The sequence below is a fragment of the Mchenga conophoros genome, linkage group LG3 (assembly GCF_057382185.1).
Source record: "Mchenga conophoros isolate Kocher_MC1m ecotype Shallow Benthic linkage group LG3, M_conophoros_male_GT1.1, whole genome shotgun sequence".
Classification (NCBI taxonomy): domain Eukaryota; kingdom Metazoa; phylum Chordata; class Actinopteri; order Cichliformes; family Cichlidae; genus Mchenga; species Mchenga conophoros.
Genome location: NC_140528.1, coordinates 82907557 through 82924074, shown reverse-complemented (window position 1 = coordinate 82924074; position 16518 = coordinate 82907557). Strand labels below are relative to the sequence as shown.

Below are 16518 nucleotides of genomic sequence, written 5' to 3'. Positions count from 1 at the left end.
CCTCAGTCATAGTCATAGTCTTTGCCTGTTATCCCCGTCAGAGTCATAGTCATAGAACTTTGTAGTATTTGTTTCTTAGTGTTTTTTAGTTTGCTTAGGGTTCCTTGGTTAACCCCTGTAATCATCCAAATAAAGGATTGCTTTCTGTTTAAACCTGCAACACCTCGTCCACATCTGCTTTTGGGTCCTGTTTCAAAAACACACCGGCGCACCCCGCCGTGACAATATGTCCTGATGCAGCCAGTTGGATTTTGGAGATCTGAATCTCTGTTCTGTGACTAAGTCCTTGAATCATTTCTTCCAGTTTGTCCAACAAGACAGACTAAGTATTGGACATGTGCTGTGGCTCCATTAGGGGAGCTTCTAAATGTGATGTGATGGCCCCTCTGGGTCTGTCAGGTCACAGGACTGAAGAGAGCTCAAACTGGGCACACAGTTGTTCCAGTCTGGACCAAAGACTCTTTACTAGGACGTCTTAAATTCAATTCAATTCATCCATCGGCTTCCGCTTATCCTTTTCAGGGTCGCGGGGGGAGCTGGAGCCTATCCCAGCTGTCATAGGGCGAGAGGCAGGGTACACCCTGGACAGGTCGCCAGTCTGTCGCAGGGCTAACACACAGGGACAGACAACCATTCGCACTCACATTCACACCTAGTGGCAATTTGGATTATCCAATTAACCTATCCCCACAAGCTGCATGTCTTTGGACGGTGGGAGGAAGCCGGAGTACCCGGAGAGAACCCACGCAAACACGGGGAGAACATGCAAACTCCACACAGAAAGACCCCGGCCTGATGGGGAATTGAACTCAGGACCTTCTTGCTGTGCGGCAACAGTGCTAACCACCATGCCACCGTGCTGCCCTCAATTCAATTCAATTCAATTTTATTTATATAGCGCCAAATCACAACAAAAGTCGCCTTAAGGCGCTTCATAGATACAGAGAAAAACCCAACAATCATATGACCCCCTATGAGCAAGCACTTTGGCGACAGTGGGAAGGAAAAACTTCCTTTAAACAGGAAGAAACCTCCGGCAGAACCAGGCTCAGGGAGGGGCGGCCATCTGCTGCGACCAGTTGTCATGATTCGGCCGTGTGGCAGGCAGGATGAGGACCCAAATTGCAAACTCACAGACACGGGGGATAAACTCAAAATGCAGCTTTATTGCTGACAGGTGATAAACAATAACGATGATACAAAAGCAATGCAAAACTACACTAAACTGGGAAAAGCTAAAGTAACATATACCGGAAGACACGGGGAGAACCACACACGGCATGAGGGCAGCACAAGAGCAATAACTAAACAGAAACCTAAACTGGGAATAAACTAAAGTAAGGCTATGACTTGGAATACAATAGACCGGGCATGGAAACACGGAGGGTGGGAACACAGACGACGCGACACAGACTGTACGAAACACAGAGACTAAATACACATGAGGGATGATCAGGGGAAGTGGATGCACACGGGGAACACAGGTGACACTGATAATCATAACAAGACACGGCAGGAGTGAACGTAACACTGATGGGAGATGGGCAAAGTAAAGCAGGAAGTACACAGAGGTTCAAACAGGAGGAGAGAGAGCACGGGGAGAACGCAGACATAACGGGCTGGGGAAAACATAGAATAAATCACAAAGAGAGACGAGGGCTCATAAATACACAGAGGGGCACACAGGGGGTAAGAGTCACGAAGGGAAAACACATAAGGAACAACGTAACAGATCAACCCAGGAAGCATGGCCTAAATAAAGAACAAAATACAAAAATACACGAAAACTAAGAATACTGGGCCCACATGGCCCAGGACCATGACACCACCCCCCCCTAAAGGGCTGGCTCCCGACAGCCCAAACCCGAGAAACAAAACACAAGCGAAACAGAAAACACCCCACCCAGGGCGGGAGGCGGGGGACCAGGACGGAGGGAACAAAACGAACCAAAAACAAGGAGCACGAGAACAAAACTGAGTCCACAAATACACAAAAGAGTCCAGAACAGGAAGGCGAATGTCCAAAGAGGCCCGAAGGCCAACCCGAGAGGCGACAACACAAAAGTCCAGTCCAACCGTTCCGGAGGCCGGCCACGGGAAAGGTGGCCACGGTGACAGAACAGATCCGGAGGCCGACCGCGCGGAAGGCAGCGGCGGCGGCGAAGGCGGAGCAGTTCAGGGGGCCGGCCGTGCGGAAGGCAGCGGCGGCGGCGAAGCAGTTCAGGGGGCCGGCAGTGCGCAAGGCAGCGGCGGCGGTGAAGCAGTTCAGGGGGCCGGCAGTGCGCAAGGCGGCGGCGGCAGCGAAACAGTTCAGGGGGCCGGCAGTGCGCAAGGCAGCGGCGGCGGCTCTCCAGTGTCAGGCGTACTGGCCGAGGCCCGGTGGGCACAGGACCAGTCGAGGCGGGACCAGTCAAGGCGGGACCAGACGAAGCACAGGCTGAGGCGGGACCAGGCGAAGCACAGGCTGAGGCGGGACCAGGCGGAGCACAGGCTGAGGCGGGACCAGGCGGAGCACAGGCTGAGGCGGGACCAGGCGAAGCACAGGCTGAGGCTGCAGCAGACGAAGACTCTGAGGCTGCAGCAGACGAAGACTCTGAGGCTGAAGCCGGAGCCGGACCAGGCGAGGATGACGGCTCTGAGGCTGCAGCTGACGAAGCACAGGCTGGAGCTGCAGCTGACGAAGCACAGGCTGGAGCTGCAGCTGACGAAGCACAGGCCGGAGCTGCAGCTGACGAAGCACAGGCCGGAGCTGCAGCAGACGAAGCACAGGCCGGAGCTGCAGCAGACGAAGCACAGGCCGGAGCTGCAGCAGACGAAGCACAGGCTGGACCAGGCGTAGCAGAAGGTGGCTGGATGGGCTCCTCGGGCCCTCCAGCTGATGTGGCATGGTGCTGGACGGGCTCCTCGGGCCCTCCAGCAGACAAGGCGTGAGGCCGGACGGGCTCCTCGGGCCCTCCACCTGAGACAGGAGGCTGAACGGGCCCCTCGGACCCTCCAGCGGAGACAGAAGGCTGAACGGGCCCCTCGGACCCTCCAGCTGACGTGGCATGAGGCTGGTGCGGTTCTCCAGAACCCCCAGCTGACGAGGAAGGTTGCTGAACGGGCCCCTCGGACCCTCCAGCGGAGACAGAAGGCTGAACGGGCCCCTCGGACCCTCCAGCGGAGACAGAAGGCTGAACGGGCCCCTCGGACCCTCCAGCGGAGACAGGAGGCTGAACGGGCCCCTCGGACCCTCCAGCTGACGAGGCGTGAGGCTGGACAGGCCCCTCGGACCCTCCAGCGGAGACAGGAGGCTGAACGGGCCCCTCGGACCCTCCAGCGGAGATAGGCGGCCGGGGCAGAAAGCAGTCTGAGGCGGAGAGAAAGCTCACGCCATTCCTAGCAGGCTCAGAAGCAAACTGTACAGCCGACGTGTGAACCCCTTTTGCTGTCTCATGAACCTGGGCTTCATGTGGTACAACTATGAGAGCAACGCTAGAAAAAGTCCTGGATTCTACAGAGACAAGAACATGGTCTGTGGTTTCGTTGTGTGCTCCTTCAAAACAGTTACACACAGTTCTTTCAGCTCTGGAGCCCAATTCCGTTATAGTCTCCGGTCCCGGCAAATCAACACTCATCTCACTCTGCTTCATAGAAGGGACGTGAGGCGCAAAAACGCAGTCACTCACCGGAGTTAGTGCGGTGCAACGGCGGCGCCGGCGCCGCCCCCTTCTGGTAGCTGGCGCGATGGGCGCTGATGCCACCACTGCAGAGGGTGGCGTAGCGGCAACACCCTCCTCTGCCCATATCCTCGCTAACGGCGAGGCAAGGGAAGCGAAGTCTGAGCGGGTTGGAGACGGCGAGCGGCTGGTAGGCGGTGCAGCAGGTGAGAGTTCCTCCTCTGGGATGAGCCAGGGTTTCCACCGGAGCTCGTCCTCCCGATAAGCCCGTAACACCTGCTGACGCTCATCGTCCCCGAAGTCTATGGCCTCCACCGCCTCCGTGTGCCGGTTAGTGCAGCATGACGGTGGCGGAAACGAGGAAGCCGATCCACGGTGAGGCGATGGCTGAGTGGAAGTGGGCCTCAGCGTTCCCCCTGTCGCAGCCTCTGGCTCATGAGGCAGCGGCGCCGACACCCGTTTACGGGGTGGAGGTGTGGGTGCTGAGGCGGCATCCAGGACCCTCTGGGCCAGCGCACGGGCACGAAGCTCCTCCTTCAGGGGGCCCAGGGAGTCAAATGCCTCGACGAGGCGGGGGAGCTGTCGCAACCGCGGCTCCCGCAACATAATGGCGTCCACGGCCGCCAATCCCGTGGAAACCACTCTCGGATCCGTGCATCCGATGATGCGATCCATAACGCGGCAGAGCCTGTTCAGCTCCTCTCCCACCTCCTCCGAAATGTCCGCTGAGTCCGACATGGTCGCGTCGTACTGTCATGATTCGGCCGTGTGGCAGGCAGGATGAGGACCCAAATTGCAAACTCACAGACACGGGGGATAAACTCAAAATGCAGCTTTATTGCTGACAGGTGATAAACAATAACGATGATACAAAAGCAATGCAAAACTACACTAAACTGGGAAAAGCTAAAGTAACATATACCGGAAGACACGGGGAGAACCACACACGGCATGAGGGCAGCACAAGAGCAATAACTAAACAGAAACCTAAACTGGGAATAAACTAAAGTAAGGCTATGACTTGGAATACAATAGACCGGGCATGGAAACACGGAGGGTGGGAACACAGACGACGCGACACAGACTGTACGAAACACAGAGACTAAATACACATGAGGGATGATCAGGGGAAGTGGATGCACACGGGGAACACAGGTGACACTGATAATCATAACAAGACACGGCAGGAGTGAACGTAACACTGATGGGAGATGGGCAAAGTAAAGCAGGAAGTACACAGAGGTTCAAACAGGAGGAGAGAGAGCACGGGGAGAACGCAGACATAACGGGCTGGGGAAAACATAGAATAAAGCACAAAGAGAGACGAGGGCTCATAAATACACAGAGGGGCACACAGGGGGTAAGAGTCACGAAGGGAAAACACATAAGGAACAACGTAACAGATCAACCCAGGAAGCATGGCCTAAATAAAGAACAAAATACAAAAATACACGAAAACTAAGAATACTGGGCCCACATGGCCCAGGACCATGACACCACCCCCCCCTAAAGGGCTGGCTCCCGACAGCCCAAACCCGAGAAACAAAACACAAGCGAAACAGAAAACACCCCACCCAGGGCGGGAGGCGGGGGACCAGGACGGAGGGAACAAAACGAACCAAAAACAAGGAGCACGAGAACAAAACTGAGTCCACAAATACACAAAAGAGTCCAGAACAGGAAGGCGAATGTCCAAAGAGGCCCGAAGGCCAACCCGAGAGGCGACAACACAAAAGTCCAGTCCAACCGTTCCGGAGGCCGGCCACGGGAAAGGTGGCCACGGTGACAGAACAGATCCGGAGGCCGACCGCGCGGAAGGCAGCGGCGGCGGCGAAGGCGGAGCAGTTCAGGGGGCCGGCCGTGCGGAAGGCAGCGGCGGCGGCGAAGCAGTTCAGGGGGCCGGCAGTGCGCAAGGCAGCGGCGGCGGTGAAGCAGTTCAGGGGGCCGGCAGTGCGCAAGGCGGCGGCGGCAGCGAAGCAGTTCAGGGGGCCGGCAGTGCGCAAGGCAGCGGCGGCGGCTCTCCAGTGTCAGGCGTACTGGCCGAGGCCCGGTGGGCACAGGACCAGTCGAGGCGGGACCAGTCAAGGCGGGACCAGACGAAGCACAGGCTGAGGCGGGACCAGGCGAAGCACAGGCTGAGGCGGGGCCAGGCGAAGCACAGGCTGAGGCGGGACCAGGCGGAGCACAGGCTGAGGCGGGACCAGGCGGAGCACAGGCTGAGGCGGGACCAGGCGAAGCACAGGCTGAGGCTGCAGCAGACGAAGACTCTGAGGCTGCAGCAGACGAAGACTCTGAGGCTGAAGCCGGAGCCGGACCAGGCGAGGATGACGGCTCTGAGGCTGCAGCTGACGAAGCACAGGCTGGAGCTGCAGCTGACGAAGCACAGGCTGGAGCTGCAGCTGACGAAGCACAGGCCGGAGCTGCAGCTGACGAAGCACAGGCCGGAGCTGCAGCAGACGAAGCACAGGCCGGAGCTGCAGCAGACGAAGCACAGGCTGGACCAGGCGTAGCAGAAGGTGGCTGGATGGGCTCCTCGGGCCCTCCAGCTGATGTGGCATGGTGCTGGACGGGCTCCTCGGGCCCTCCAGCAGACAAGGCGTGAGGCCGGACGGGCTCCTCGGGCCCTCCACCTGAGACAGGAGGCTGAACGGGCCCCTCGGACCCTCCAGCGGAGACAGAAGGCTGAACGGGCCCCTCGGACCCTCCAGCTGACGTGGCATGAGGCTGGTGCGGTTCTCCAGAACCCCCAGCTGACGAGGAAGGTTGCTGAACGGGCCCCTCGGACCCTCCAGCGGAGACAGAAGGCTGAACGGGCCCCTCGGACCCTCCAGCGGAGACAGAAGGCTGAACGGGCCCCTCGGACCCTCCAGCGGAGACAGGAGGCTGAACGGGCCCCTCGGACCCTCCAGCTGACGAGGCGTGAGGCTGGACAGGCCCCTCGGACCCTCCAGCGGAGACAGGAGGCTGAACGGGCCCCTCGGACCCTCCAGCGGAGATAGGCGGCCGGGGCAGAAAGCAGTCTGAGGCGGAGAGAAAGCTCACGCCATTCCTAGCAGGCTCAGAAGCAAACTGTACAGCCGACGTGTGAACCCCTTTTGCTGTCTCATGAACCTGGGCTTCATGTGGTACAACTATGAGAGCAACGCTAGAAAAAGTCCTGGATTCTACAGAGACAAGAACATGGTCTGTGGTTTCGTTGTGTGCTCCTTCAAAACAGTTACACACAGTTCTTTCAGCTCTGGAGCCCAATTCCGTTATAGTCTCCGGTCCCGGCAAATCAACACTCATCTCACTCTGCTTCATAGAAGGGACGTGAGGCGCAAAAACGCAGTCACTCACCGGAGTTAGTGCGGTGCAACGGCGGCGCCGGCGCCGCCCCCTTCTGGTAGCTGGCGCGATGGGCGCTGATGCCACCACTGCAGAGGGTGGCGTAGCGGCAACACCCTCCTCTGCCCATATCCTCGCTAACGGCGAGGCAAGGGAAGCGAAGTCTGAGCGGGTTGGAGACGGCGAGCGGCTGGTAGGCGGTGCAGCAGGTGAGAGTTCCTCCTCTGGGATGAGCCAGGGTTTCCACCGGAGCTCGTCCTCCCGATAAGCCCGTAACACCTGCTGACGCTCATCGTCCCCGAAGTCTATGGCCTCCACCGCCTCCGTGTGCCGGTTAGTGCAGCATGACGGTGGCGGAAACGAGGAAGCCGATCCACGGTGAGGCGATGGCTGAGTGGAAGTGGGCCTCAGCGTTCCCCCTGTCGCAGCCTCTGGCTCATGAGGCAGCGGCGCCGACACCCGTTTACGGGGTGGAGGTGTGGGTGCTGAGGCGGCATCCAGGACCCTCTGGGCCAGCGCACGGGCACGAAGCTCCTCCTTCAGGGGGCCCAGGGAGTCAAATGCCTCGACGAGGCGGGGGAGCTGTCGCAACCGCGGCTCCCGCAACATAATGGCGTCCACGGCCGCCAATCCCGTGGAAACCACTCTCGGATCCGTGCATCCGATGATGCGATCCATAACGCGGCAGAGCCTGTTCAGCTCCTCTCCCACCTCCTCCGAAATGTCCGCTGAGTCCGACATGGTCGCGTCGTACTGTCATGATTCGGCCGTGTGGCAGGCAGGATGAGGACCCAAATTGCAAACTCACAGACACGGGGGATAAACTCAAAATGCAGCTTTATTGCTGACAGGTGATAAACAATAACGATGATACAAAAGCAATGCAAAACTACACTAAACTGGGAAAAGCTAAAGTAACATATACCGGAAGACACGGGGAGAACCACACACGGCATGAGGGCAGCACAAGAGCAATAACTAAACAGAAACCTAAACTGGGAATAAACTAAAGTAAGGCTATGACTTGGAATACAATAGACCGGGCATGGAAACACGGAGGGTGGGAACACAGACGACGCGACACAGACTGTACGAAACACAGAGACTAAATACACATGAGGGATGATCAGGGGAAGTGGATGCACACGGGGAACACAGGTGACACTGATAATCATAACAAGACACGGCAGGAGTGAACGTAACACTGATGGGAGATGGGCAAAGTAAAGCAGGAAGTACACAGAGGTTCAAACAGGAGGAGAGAGAGCACGGGGAGAACGCAGACATAACGGGCTGGGGAAAACATAGAATAAAGCACAAAGAGAGACGAGGGCTCATAAATACACAGAGGGGCACACAGGGGGTAAGAGTCACGAAGGGAAAACACATAAGGAACAACGTAACAGATCAACCCAGGAAGCATGGCCTAAATAAAGAACAAAATACAAAAATACACGAAAACTAAGAATACTGGGCCCACATGGCCCAGGACCATGACACCAGTTGGGGTGAGAGAAGGAAGACAGGATAAAGACATGCTGTGGAAGAGAGACAGAGGTTAATAACAGATATGATTCAATGCAGAGAGGTCTATTAATACATAGTGAGTGAGAAAGGTGACTGGAAAGGAAAAACTCAATGCATCATGGGAATCCCCCGGCAGCCTACGTCTATTGCAGCATAACTAAGGGAGGATTCAGGGTCACCTGGTCCAGCCCTAACTATATGCTTTAGCAAAAAGGAAAGTTTTAAGCCTAATCTTAAAAGTAGAGATAGTGTCTGTCTCCCGAATCCAAACTGGAAGCTGGTTCCACAGAAGAGGGGCCTGAAAACGGAAGGCTCTCCCTCCCATTCTACTTTTAAATACTCTAGGAACAACAAGTAGGCCTGCAGAGCGAGAGCGAAGTGCTCTAATAGGGTGATATGGTACTACAAGGTCATTAAGATAAGATGGGGCCTGATAATTTAAGACATTGTATGTGAGGAGCAGGATTTTGAATTCAATTCTGGATTTAACAGGAAGCCAATGAAGGGAAGCCAAAACAGGAGAAATCTGCTCTCTCTTTCTAGTCCTTGTCAGTACTCTTGCTGCAGCATTTTGGATTAGCTGAAGGCTTTTCAGTGAGTTTTTTGGACATCCTGATAATAATGAATTGCAGTAGTCCAGCCTGGAAGTAATAAATGCATGAACTAGTTTTTCAGCGTCACTCTGAGACAGGATATTTCTAACTTTAGAGATGTTGCGCAAATGGAAGAACGCAGTCTTACATATTTGTTTAATATGTGCGTTGAAGGACATGTCCTGGTCAAAAGGCTCATGTTCTCACTTAGATCATCGATTTCTACTTACATTTCTTTCTGGGAAAAATGGGGATTACTTTGAAAAGTGATAAGCAGCCCTGGATTAGTAAATCACTCTCAGGCAGAAGAAGCTGTATTGTTATGAGGGAGAGAAGAAAAAGATTGAGGCACAGCTAAAAGCAGCTAAAATCAGGTGTAAAAGTAAAGCAGAGGATGAGCTGAATAAAGGACACTCAAGGCTGGCTTGGAAAGGAATGAAGTCCATGGTGGGGATGCAGAACAAGGAGCAAAGATGAATGTGATGCTGAATCAGCAGAAGACTTGGACTCATTTGATTCCAGCTTTGATATCATTGATTTCAATGAAGAGCTTTGTGATTATAGCAAAGGGCTGGTAGCTCTGAGAGTCCCACTGATGAGGTGTTTGTGTGGAAATCTCTTAGTGGGACCAAAGAGAGAAAAAGCCCTGGTCCTGATGCTGTGGGAGGGAAGTGATTGAAGTGTGCTGTGAGGAACTGACTGGGAGATTTTCACACATTTTCCCGTCCTCCTTGGAAAAAATAGGAAGTTCCCAGCATATGGAAACAAAGGTTAAGTGTCCTAGGTAGTAGGGATGGGCACCAGTATCCGGTGCCATTATGGCACCAGTTCTGACATAAACGGCAGTAACCAGACCGAAATGCAGCACACATTTCGGTGCTTTTTTTTCCTGACATGTCATACACTTTAGATTCTAGCCAATCATTTTACCTTTCCAAGGATAGTAGGCGGGCCCAGGTACATATGTTCTTTTAGAGCAGAGCTACAGATTAAAAATGCCCAAGACGAAGCGGTCAAAAGTCTGGCTGTACTTCTCAGCAAAAGATCCAAACTCAGCAGCCTGCAACAAGTGCTTTAAGGTGATACTGTGTAAAGGAGGTAACACCCAGTGTTGGGGAGTAACGGAATACATATACCGCCGTTATGTATTTAAAATACAAAATAAGAGTAACTGTATTCCGTTACAGTTACCGTAACTGTATCATGTGGTATTTAGAATACAGTTACTTTGTTGAAATAAATGGATTACACGGCGGTATTTTCCTGATTCATATTGTCGCGGGTCAGGACTCTTTTGTTTGACAGTTATGTTCCGTTGTTCCAGGCGGCAGCGTTACGGTTGCCATGGTTACACGGTGTCGCTCTCTCTGCGACTGTGTGTTTCCTGGGTGAGAGAGCGCCTTTTTGTTGTTGTTGTTGTTGTGCTAAGCTAATAGGCAGAATGCTACAGGCATAGCCCTAAAGAATGTAGCCTCATTGGCAGTGTAGTCCGTGCTGCAGGGAGAATGGACTGCCATACCCGTTATGTGTCTGTGAGCGCGAGGAGGGAGAAAAAGGAAAAGTATGAGTTGTCATCGAGCAGAAACAGGAGCTGGAAGCATGTAAATATAATAATAACCACTGCAGCCAAAAAGAGTGCCTGATAAGCCCAGTTGTAAGTAAGCTATTAAGACTCGACTGTACACTGTGTTCGTGTTTTCCTCTGAAACAATAAGTTCCGTTGGAACAGCCTTTCTCTTTCTCTCGCTAGCAAACTTGACCCAGACAACAAAGTAAAGCTAATTTTCGGCTACAAGCCGCGGACCTTCAGTAATAGTAATAAATCACATTCATGTAGTTGTAAACAGCATGATAATATATTTAGGTGGGCCCTGAGAGGCCAAACGGACTGCAACTTCAGAAAACACTTGGAAAATGAAAAATGCTTCAAAAAGAAAAATGCTGCAAAAAGAAAAACACTTGCACTTATTTATGTGCAAATGTTTAATAATGAAGAACATTAAAACATTACTGTTGGCCACATGCCGGCCAAGTTATGTGACATTAGCGAAGTTTGTACTTTCAGCGTTTACTTTGTTTTAAAGCCTTTACTTTATACGCCGTTCGATAGTCGACCTTAATCTTACAGAGAATCTGATGATTTTGTGGATAATTAAAGTCAGTCATATATCCACAAACACAACAAGCTGAAAGTCAGTGATGCTGCTCGGTTTGCAGTCCTGAATATCACGGCACAAGCAGGATTCACTGCACTGTTAATGTTAGCTATGTTATATTGCTGCCTCTGTTCGGTGGTGTCGAGCCAAACGGACTTTAACGTGTGTTTGAACGAGCTGACGGTTCACTCGTTAAGCTGAAAGAAAGTTGCTTTAATCACAGGAGTCACACATGTGTCCACTGTAACATCTGGGAACTCTTCTTGTTTAGCACTCGTAATAACACAAACACTAAATCCTCCTTCTTTTGTGCTGTTTTGTAGCAATGTATACACCTGAGACTGTCACCTGTCTGTCTGTCCTGCACTCTCTCTCTGTTTCTTTCTCTCTGATTGTGGAATAAAAGTGTCATGGTCCTGGGTCGTTGACCCAGCGTTTTGTGTTTATTCTGATTTGTATTAGTTTAGGGTTGACCCTGAAGTTAGTGTATATTCAGCCCGCCCTACCTGTGTCTGTCCTTGTTGCTCTGTTCTTGTCCCCGTGTTGTGTTGTAAATCAGTCTGTGTGTTCCCTGCTTTACTTTGTAGGCTCGTGTCCTAGAGTTCCTGTCTTATTCTGAAAGTCTGTGTCTCCTCCGGTCCTCATGTGTATTAGGTTCAGCTGTTCTTCCCTCCTGTGTGTGATTACCTGATTACCTTGTGTGTGTGTGTATATTTAGTGGGTGTCGGTCTGTGTTCTTTGTCGACTCGTCTGCCTTCATCCATGTATCACTGCGTTATCTGCATTCATCAGTCTACCTCTGCGTTATCTGCATTCATCCGTGTATTTCTGCGTATCTCTGCATTCATCTGCGTTTCATGGTGTCCTGTCTCTGCGTCCCTCTGCCCCGCACCCCCTTTGTATGGTCTCAGGTTTGCTCTTTAGTTTCTCCCAGTTTAGGTTTGTAATTGCTCAAGCTGCGTTGCCTGTTTTTGCCACCTCCACCTTGTAAATAGAACATCACTCGTATCATCAGTTTGCTGCATCTTGGGTCCTCCTTTTCCTCCACACCACACAGCTCCCTCCGCCAGCCGTGACAAAAAGTATGAACATGTATTTATACGTTACACTTGTGTTTCACATCATATTCATCTCAGAACAACTAAAACATGCTGACTGACCTCAGAGTTTCAAGTCCACATCCTGGACTCTCCAGAAAACCACACAGATGCTTCACTCCTGAATCCTGCGGGTTGTTGTTACTCAGGTCCAGCTGTCTCAGATGGGAGGGGTTGGACTTCAGTGCTGCTGCCAGATAATCACAGCTGATCTCTGACAAACCACACTTCCTCAATCTGTATAAAGAATGAAAGATGTAAGTTTATTAGACAAAGTGTGAGCTTGAAATCATTCAGTGTTTCATCATCTGTTCAGAGCTGAAGAAGGTTCAGAATGTAGAAGTTTAGAAAATGCAAACTCCAAACAGCTGAAGCCAACAGGAAGCAGCTTCAAACAAACACAACAAGAGAAAAAACTCTGAATGTTTCACATTAAAGTTGTACATTTCTCATAAAAACAGGACAAAGACTTGAAAAAGTCGTGTTTTTCCTTCCAGGAACCACAAGGCTTCACTTTTAAAGGTGAAGTGTGAAAGAAATGGACATATTTGAAGTCCAACACCTTTTTCCAGTCACGATATCAAAGCAGACAAACTACAAGCTCATTTTCATTCCAACAAGTCATCTTCTGACCTGGACTAACAACACTGGTCTCTATGTGCAGCTGGCTGTGAGACCAGTGCTCAGGGAGCGTCTACAAAGTGCAACACTGAAAGAACATCACACACTAATTTGCTTCCAGCACTTTCACACAAACATCTACTGTCATTATTCTCAACAAACTCTGTGGATCCTTTATCGCAAATTCAAATGGGATCAAATGGTCAGACAAAAGAGGGTTATGAGGAAATATGATGAAATGTTGTGTATTAGCAGCAAGTTATTGAATCATTTTCCTAAGAAACCAAACAAAATGATTGACAAACATGTTTTTACAAACTCAGTGTTGGACTTGGATCAGCAGGATAAGATGATGTTTAAAGGCATTTGAGTCTCGCTGTATGAGAGTCCAGTTATTACTCAATATTTATGGATGATGTTCTTTCAGTGTTGCACTTTGTAGACGCTCCCTGAGCCTCACAGCCAGCTGCACATGGACCAGCTGACATTACCCAGCATTAGAGGCGGCTGTAAAAAAATGGATTTTCCTATTTAAATGGTTTGAATTTGAATAAAGCGATGTTGATTCATTCAATCCTGAATGGATTTTTAATATAAATGTATTTTGCCAGAATCTCAGGTTAAAGCTCCCAAAAGTATTTCAACAACAACCAAACAGATAAAACAGTAAATGAGAGCAGCTAAACACACAAAGATGGAAACACAGAGCGTGGATCGTTCACTCGACGGCACGTACACGGACACGCCGTCGGGGCTGAAAGTGGACAGCTCACAGATCCTGGAGCTGCAGGTTTCATCTGTCTCCAACCAAAACTGACTGAACCAGCAGCAGAAGAAGATCCAAACTACGCTTTACGTTTGATGAACATCGTCATGAATTCTCTTTGACTTTGACGTTTACTTCCTGCACAGCTCTCTCTCTCTCAGTGTACTTCAAGAACAGTTTACCTTCAAAAATCTGTTTCCTGCATTATTCACTGCTTATTACGCACCAGTCTGCTGTTGTGTTCACTGCTGTCGGCCTCCCAAAACAAAGCCTCATTTCTGCTGTTCAATACTGAAGAAATTTAAACCTTTTAAAATGATGACAGATTACAAACTCTCAGCTGTGTCTGTAATCAATAATAATAATAATAATAATAATTTTTATTTATGAGCGCCTTTCAAGTCACCCAAGGACACTTTACAATAGAATGAAACACTTAGTAAAACAATGGGAGAATAAGAACAATAAAATACAAGCACAAGATAAAATGAACAAACAGTGGATTCACAGTGAATATGCAGATTTGAACAGATGAGTTTTGAGTTGGGATTTAAACTGGGGGAGAGAACCAATATTTCTTATTTCAGGGGGCAGAGAGTTCCACAGCCTGGGAGCAGAGCAGCTGAAAGCTCTGCTTCCCATGGTGGTGAGGCGGAAGGAAGGTACAGTAAGCTGGATAGAAGAAGAAGAACGAAGTGAACGGGCAGAACAAGTGGTGGTTAACAGGTCAGAAAGGTATGAAGGAGCGAGGTTATGAATGGCCTTGAAGGTGAGCAGAAGAAGTTTGAAAATTATCTGGAATTTCACAGGGAGCCAGTGAAGTTCCTGAAGAACAGGGGTGATGTGCTGGTAGGAGGGGGTTCTGGTGATAATGTGAGCAGCAGAGTTCTGAACCAGTTGAAGCTTATGGAGGGATTTTTGGGGGAGACCATGCAGAAGAGAATTGCAGTAGTCAATACGGGAGGTAACAAGACTATGTACAAGAATGGACGTAGACTGGGTGGAAAGAGAATGAAGCAATCTGTTAATGTTACGTAGATGGAAGTAGGCAGAACAGGTGAGGTTATTGATGTGTGATTTATAAGAAAGTGTACTGTCTAGGATGACACCAAGGCTCTTAACCTGAGGAGAAGGGAAAACTGTGGAGTTATCGATGGTGAGTGAGAAATGGTTTGCCTTCAAAAGGTTGGATTTGGTGCCAATAAGGAGGATCTCAGTTTTATCCTCATTGAGCTTTAGAAAATTAGAGGTAAACCAGGATTTTAACTCGGATAGACATTCTGTAAGGGAAGAAGGTGGGAGGGAGGAATCAGGTTTGCAAGAGAGATATAACTGGGTGTCATCAGCAAAACAGTGAAACTGAAGATCAAATTTGCGGAAGATGGTACCTAGAGGGAGGATGTATATTATAAAGAGAAGAGGGCCTAAAACTGAGACTTGGGGTACACCAGAGGTGACGGGAAATAGACGAGAGCGAAATGATCTTAGTTGAATAAACTGGGAGCGGTCGAGGAGATATGATTGAAACCAGACGAGGGGTGTGTCAGAGATGCCGAGAGAGGAAAGTCTGCTTAGAAGGACAGAGTGAGAAATGGTGTCAAAGGCTGAGCTCAGATCTAAAAGGACGAGAATGGTGAGAAGACCAGAGTCAGCTCCGATTAGAAGATCGTTAGGGGCTTTAAGTAGAGCAGTTTCGGTACTGTGACATGAGCGAAAACCAGACTGAAATCTCTCGTAGATGTTATTATTAACCAGGTGTAAATGAAGTTGAGCTGCAACCACTTTTTCGAGTATCTTAGAAATGAAGGGTAGATTGGAAATCGGACGAAGGTTGTTAAACCTCTGTAACTTTGCTTCACTTCAGCAGCATCAGCTCATGTTCACATGTTGATTCATGGTTTGCTTCAGTTTTTGATCGACTGCAGAATATTTTGAAGGTTATCTGCTATAAAAAGCCAGAACAGGAAAATCTGCTTCATGTGTTTCTGGTTGATCCTCAGTGACTTTGACACAAAGGCCTCTGCTGTGATGATCACACCTCTGATCAAGTCTCACAGTGTCAGCTTTGTTTTTATACATATGGATATGTGCTGATAAATGATCAGAGTTATAATATTTCCCACTGTCTGCTGTGTGCCGTGACCTTTGACCTGCTAAAGACAGTCAGCTGTGGATTATTCATTGTTGTCTCTGATACTTAGAACTGTGAGGAAGGACACTACACAGTTAATCAGGGTCCCCTCTCTCTGAATCAGGAAAGGTGGGCAGGCTGCGTGTGGGCCGCGGGCCATACGTTGAGTCTCACTGTTTGAAATGTGAACATTGTTCTGCTGCAGTCAATGGACTAAACCAGAGAAGAAGAAAACAGACTTTACCATGAAGATCCTCAGTGTGGATCAGTATAATATCAGCCTGATGTCTGCAGTTTAGTGTCAGCACAACTTTCACATCATATTCATCTCAGCACAACTAAAACATGCTGACTGACCTCAGAGTTTCAAGTCCACATCCTGGACTCTCCAGAAATCCACACAGATGCTTCACTCCTGAATCCTGCAGCTTGTTCTTGTTACTCAGGTCCAGCTGTCTCAGATGGGAGGGGTTGGACTTCAGTGCTGCTGCCAGATAATCACAGCTGATCTTTGACAAACCACAGTCCTTCAATCTGTATTAAGAATGGAAAATGTAAGTTTATTAGACAAAGTGTGAGCTTGAAATCATTCAGTGTTTCATCATCTGTTGAGAGCTGAAGAAGGTTCAGAATGTAGAAGT

General features: G+C 50.2%; 3 protein-coding genes across 3 annotated transcripts in view; all 3 read right to left on the bottom strand.

Moving 5' to 3' along the window:
* LOC146581125 (ribonuclease inhibitor-like) overlaps positions 1–16518 on the bottom strand; it is a gene marked incomplete at its 5' end in the record, with an annotated part of 128609 nt that overhangs the window by 16670 nt on the left and 95421 nt on the right. Inside the window, 2 exons of the mRNA XM_085268088.1 lie at positions 12423–12596; positions 16235–16411. Of these exons, the coding sequence (XP_085124214.1) occupies positions 12423–12596; positions 16235–16411 (351 nt within the window). The remainder of the gene's footprint in view (positions 1–12422; positions 12597–16234; positions 16412–16518) is intronic.
* LOC146581128 (uncharacterized) lies at positions 3368–4397 on the bottom strand. The gene is made up of 2 exons (XM_085250781.1): positions 3669–4397; positions 3368–3460 (listed from the first exon to the last, which is right to left on the bottom strand). Exons 1-2 carry the CDS (start codon positions 4395–4397, stop codon positions 3368–3370), a joined length of 822 nt encoding a protein of 273 aa, XP_085106907.1.
* LOC146581127 (uncharacterized) lies at positions 6698–7727 on the bottom strand. The gene is made up of 2 exons (XM_085250768.1): positions 6999–7727; positions 6698–6790 (listed from the first exon to the last, which is right to left on the bottom strand). The coding sequence occupies exons 1-2, from the start codon at positions 7725–7727 to the stop codon at positions 6698–6700; spliced, it is 822 nt and encodes a 273-aa protein (XP_085106894.1).

Bases quoted from the DNA above. Each gene is read 5' to 3' on its own strand.
- LOC146581127 (XM_085250768.1), bottom strand. From the start codon at position 7,727: ATGTCGGACTCAGCGGACATTTCGGAGGAGGTGGGAGAGGAGCTGAAC. The intron at 6,791-6,998 runs GTGAGTGACTGC...TTGCTCTCATAG, and splicing joins GTTGCACCGCACTAACTCCG to TTGTACCACATGAAGCCCAG.
- LOC146581128 (XM_085250781.1), bottom strand. From the start codon at position 4,397: ATGTCGGACTCAGCGGACATTTCGGAGGAGGTGGGAGAGGAGCTGAAC. The intron at 3,461-3,668 runs GTGAGTGACTGC...TTGCTCTCATAG, and splicing joins GTTGCACCGCACTAACTCCG to TTGTACCACATGAAGCCCAG.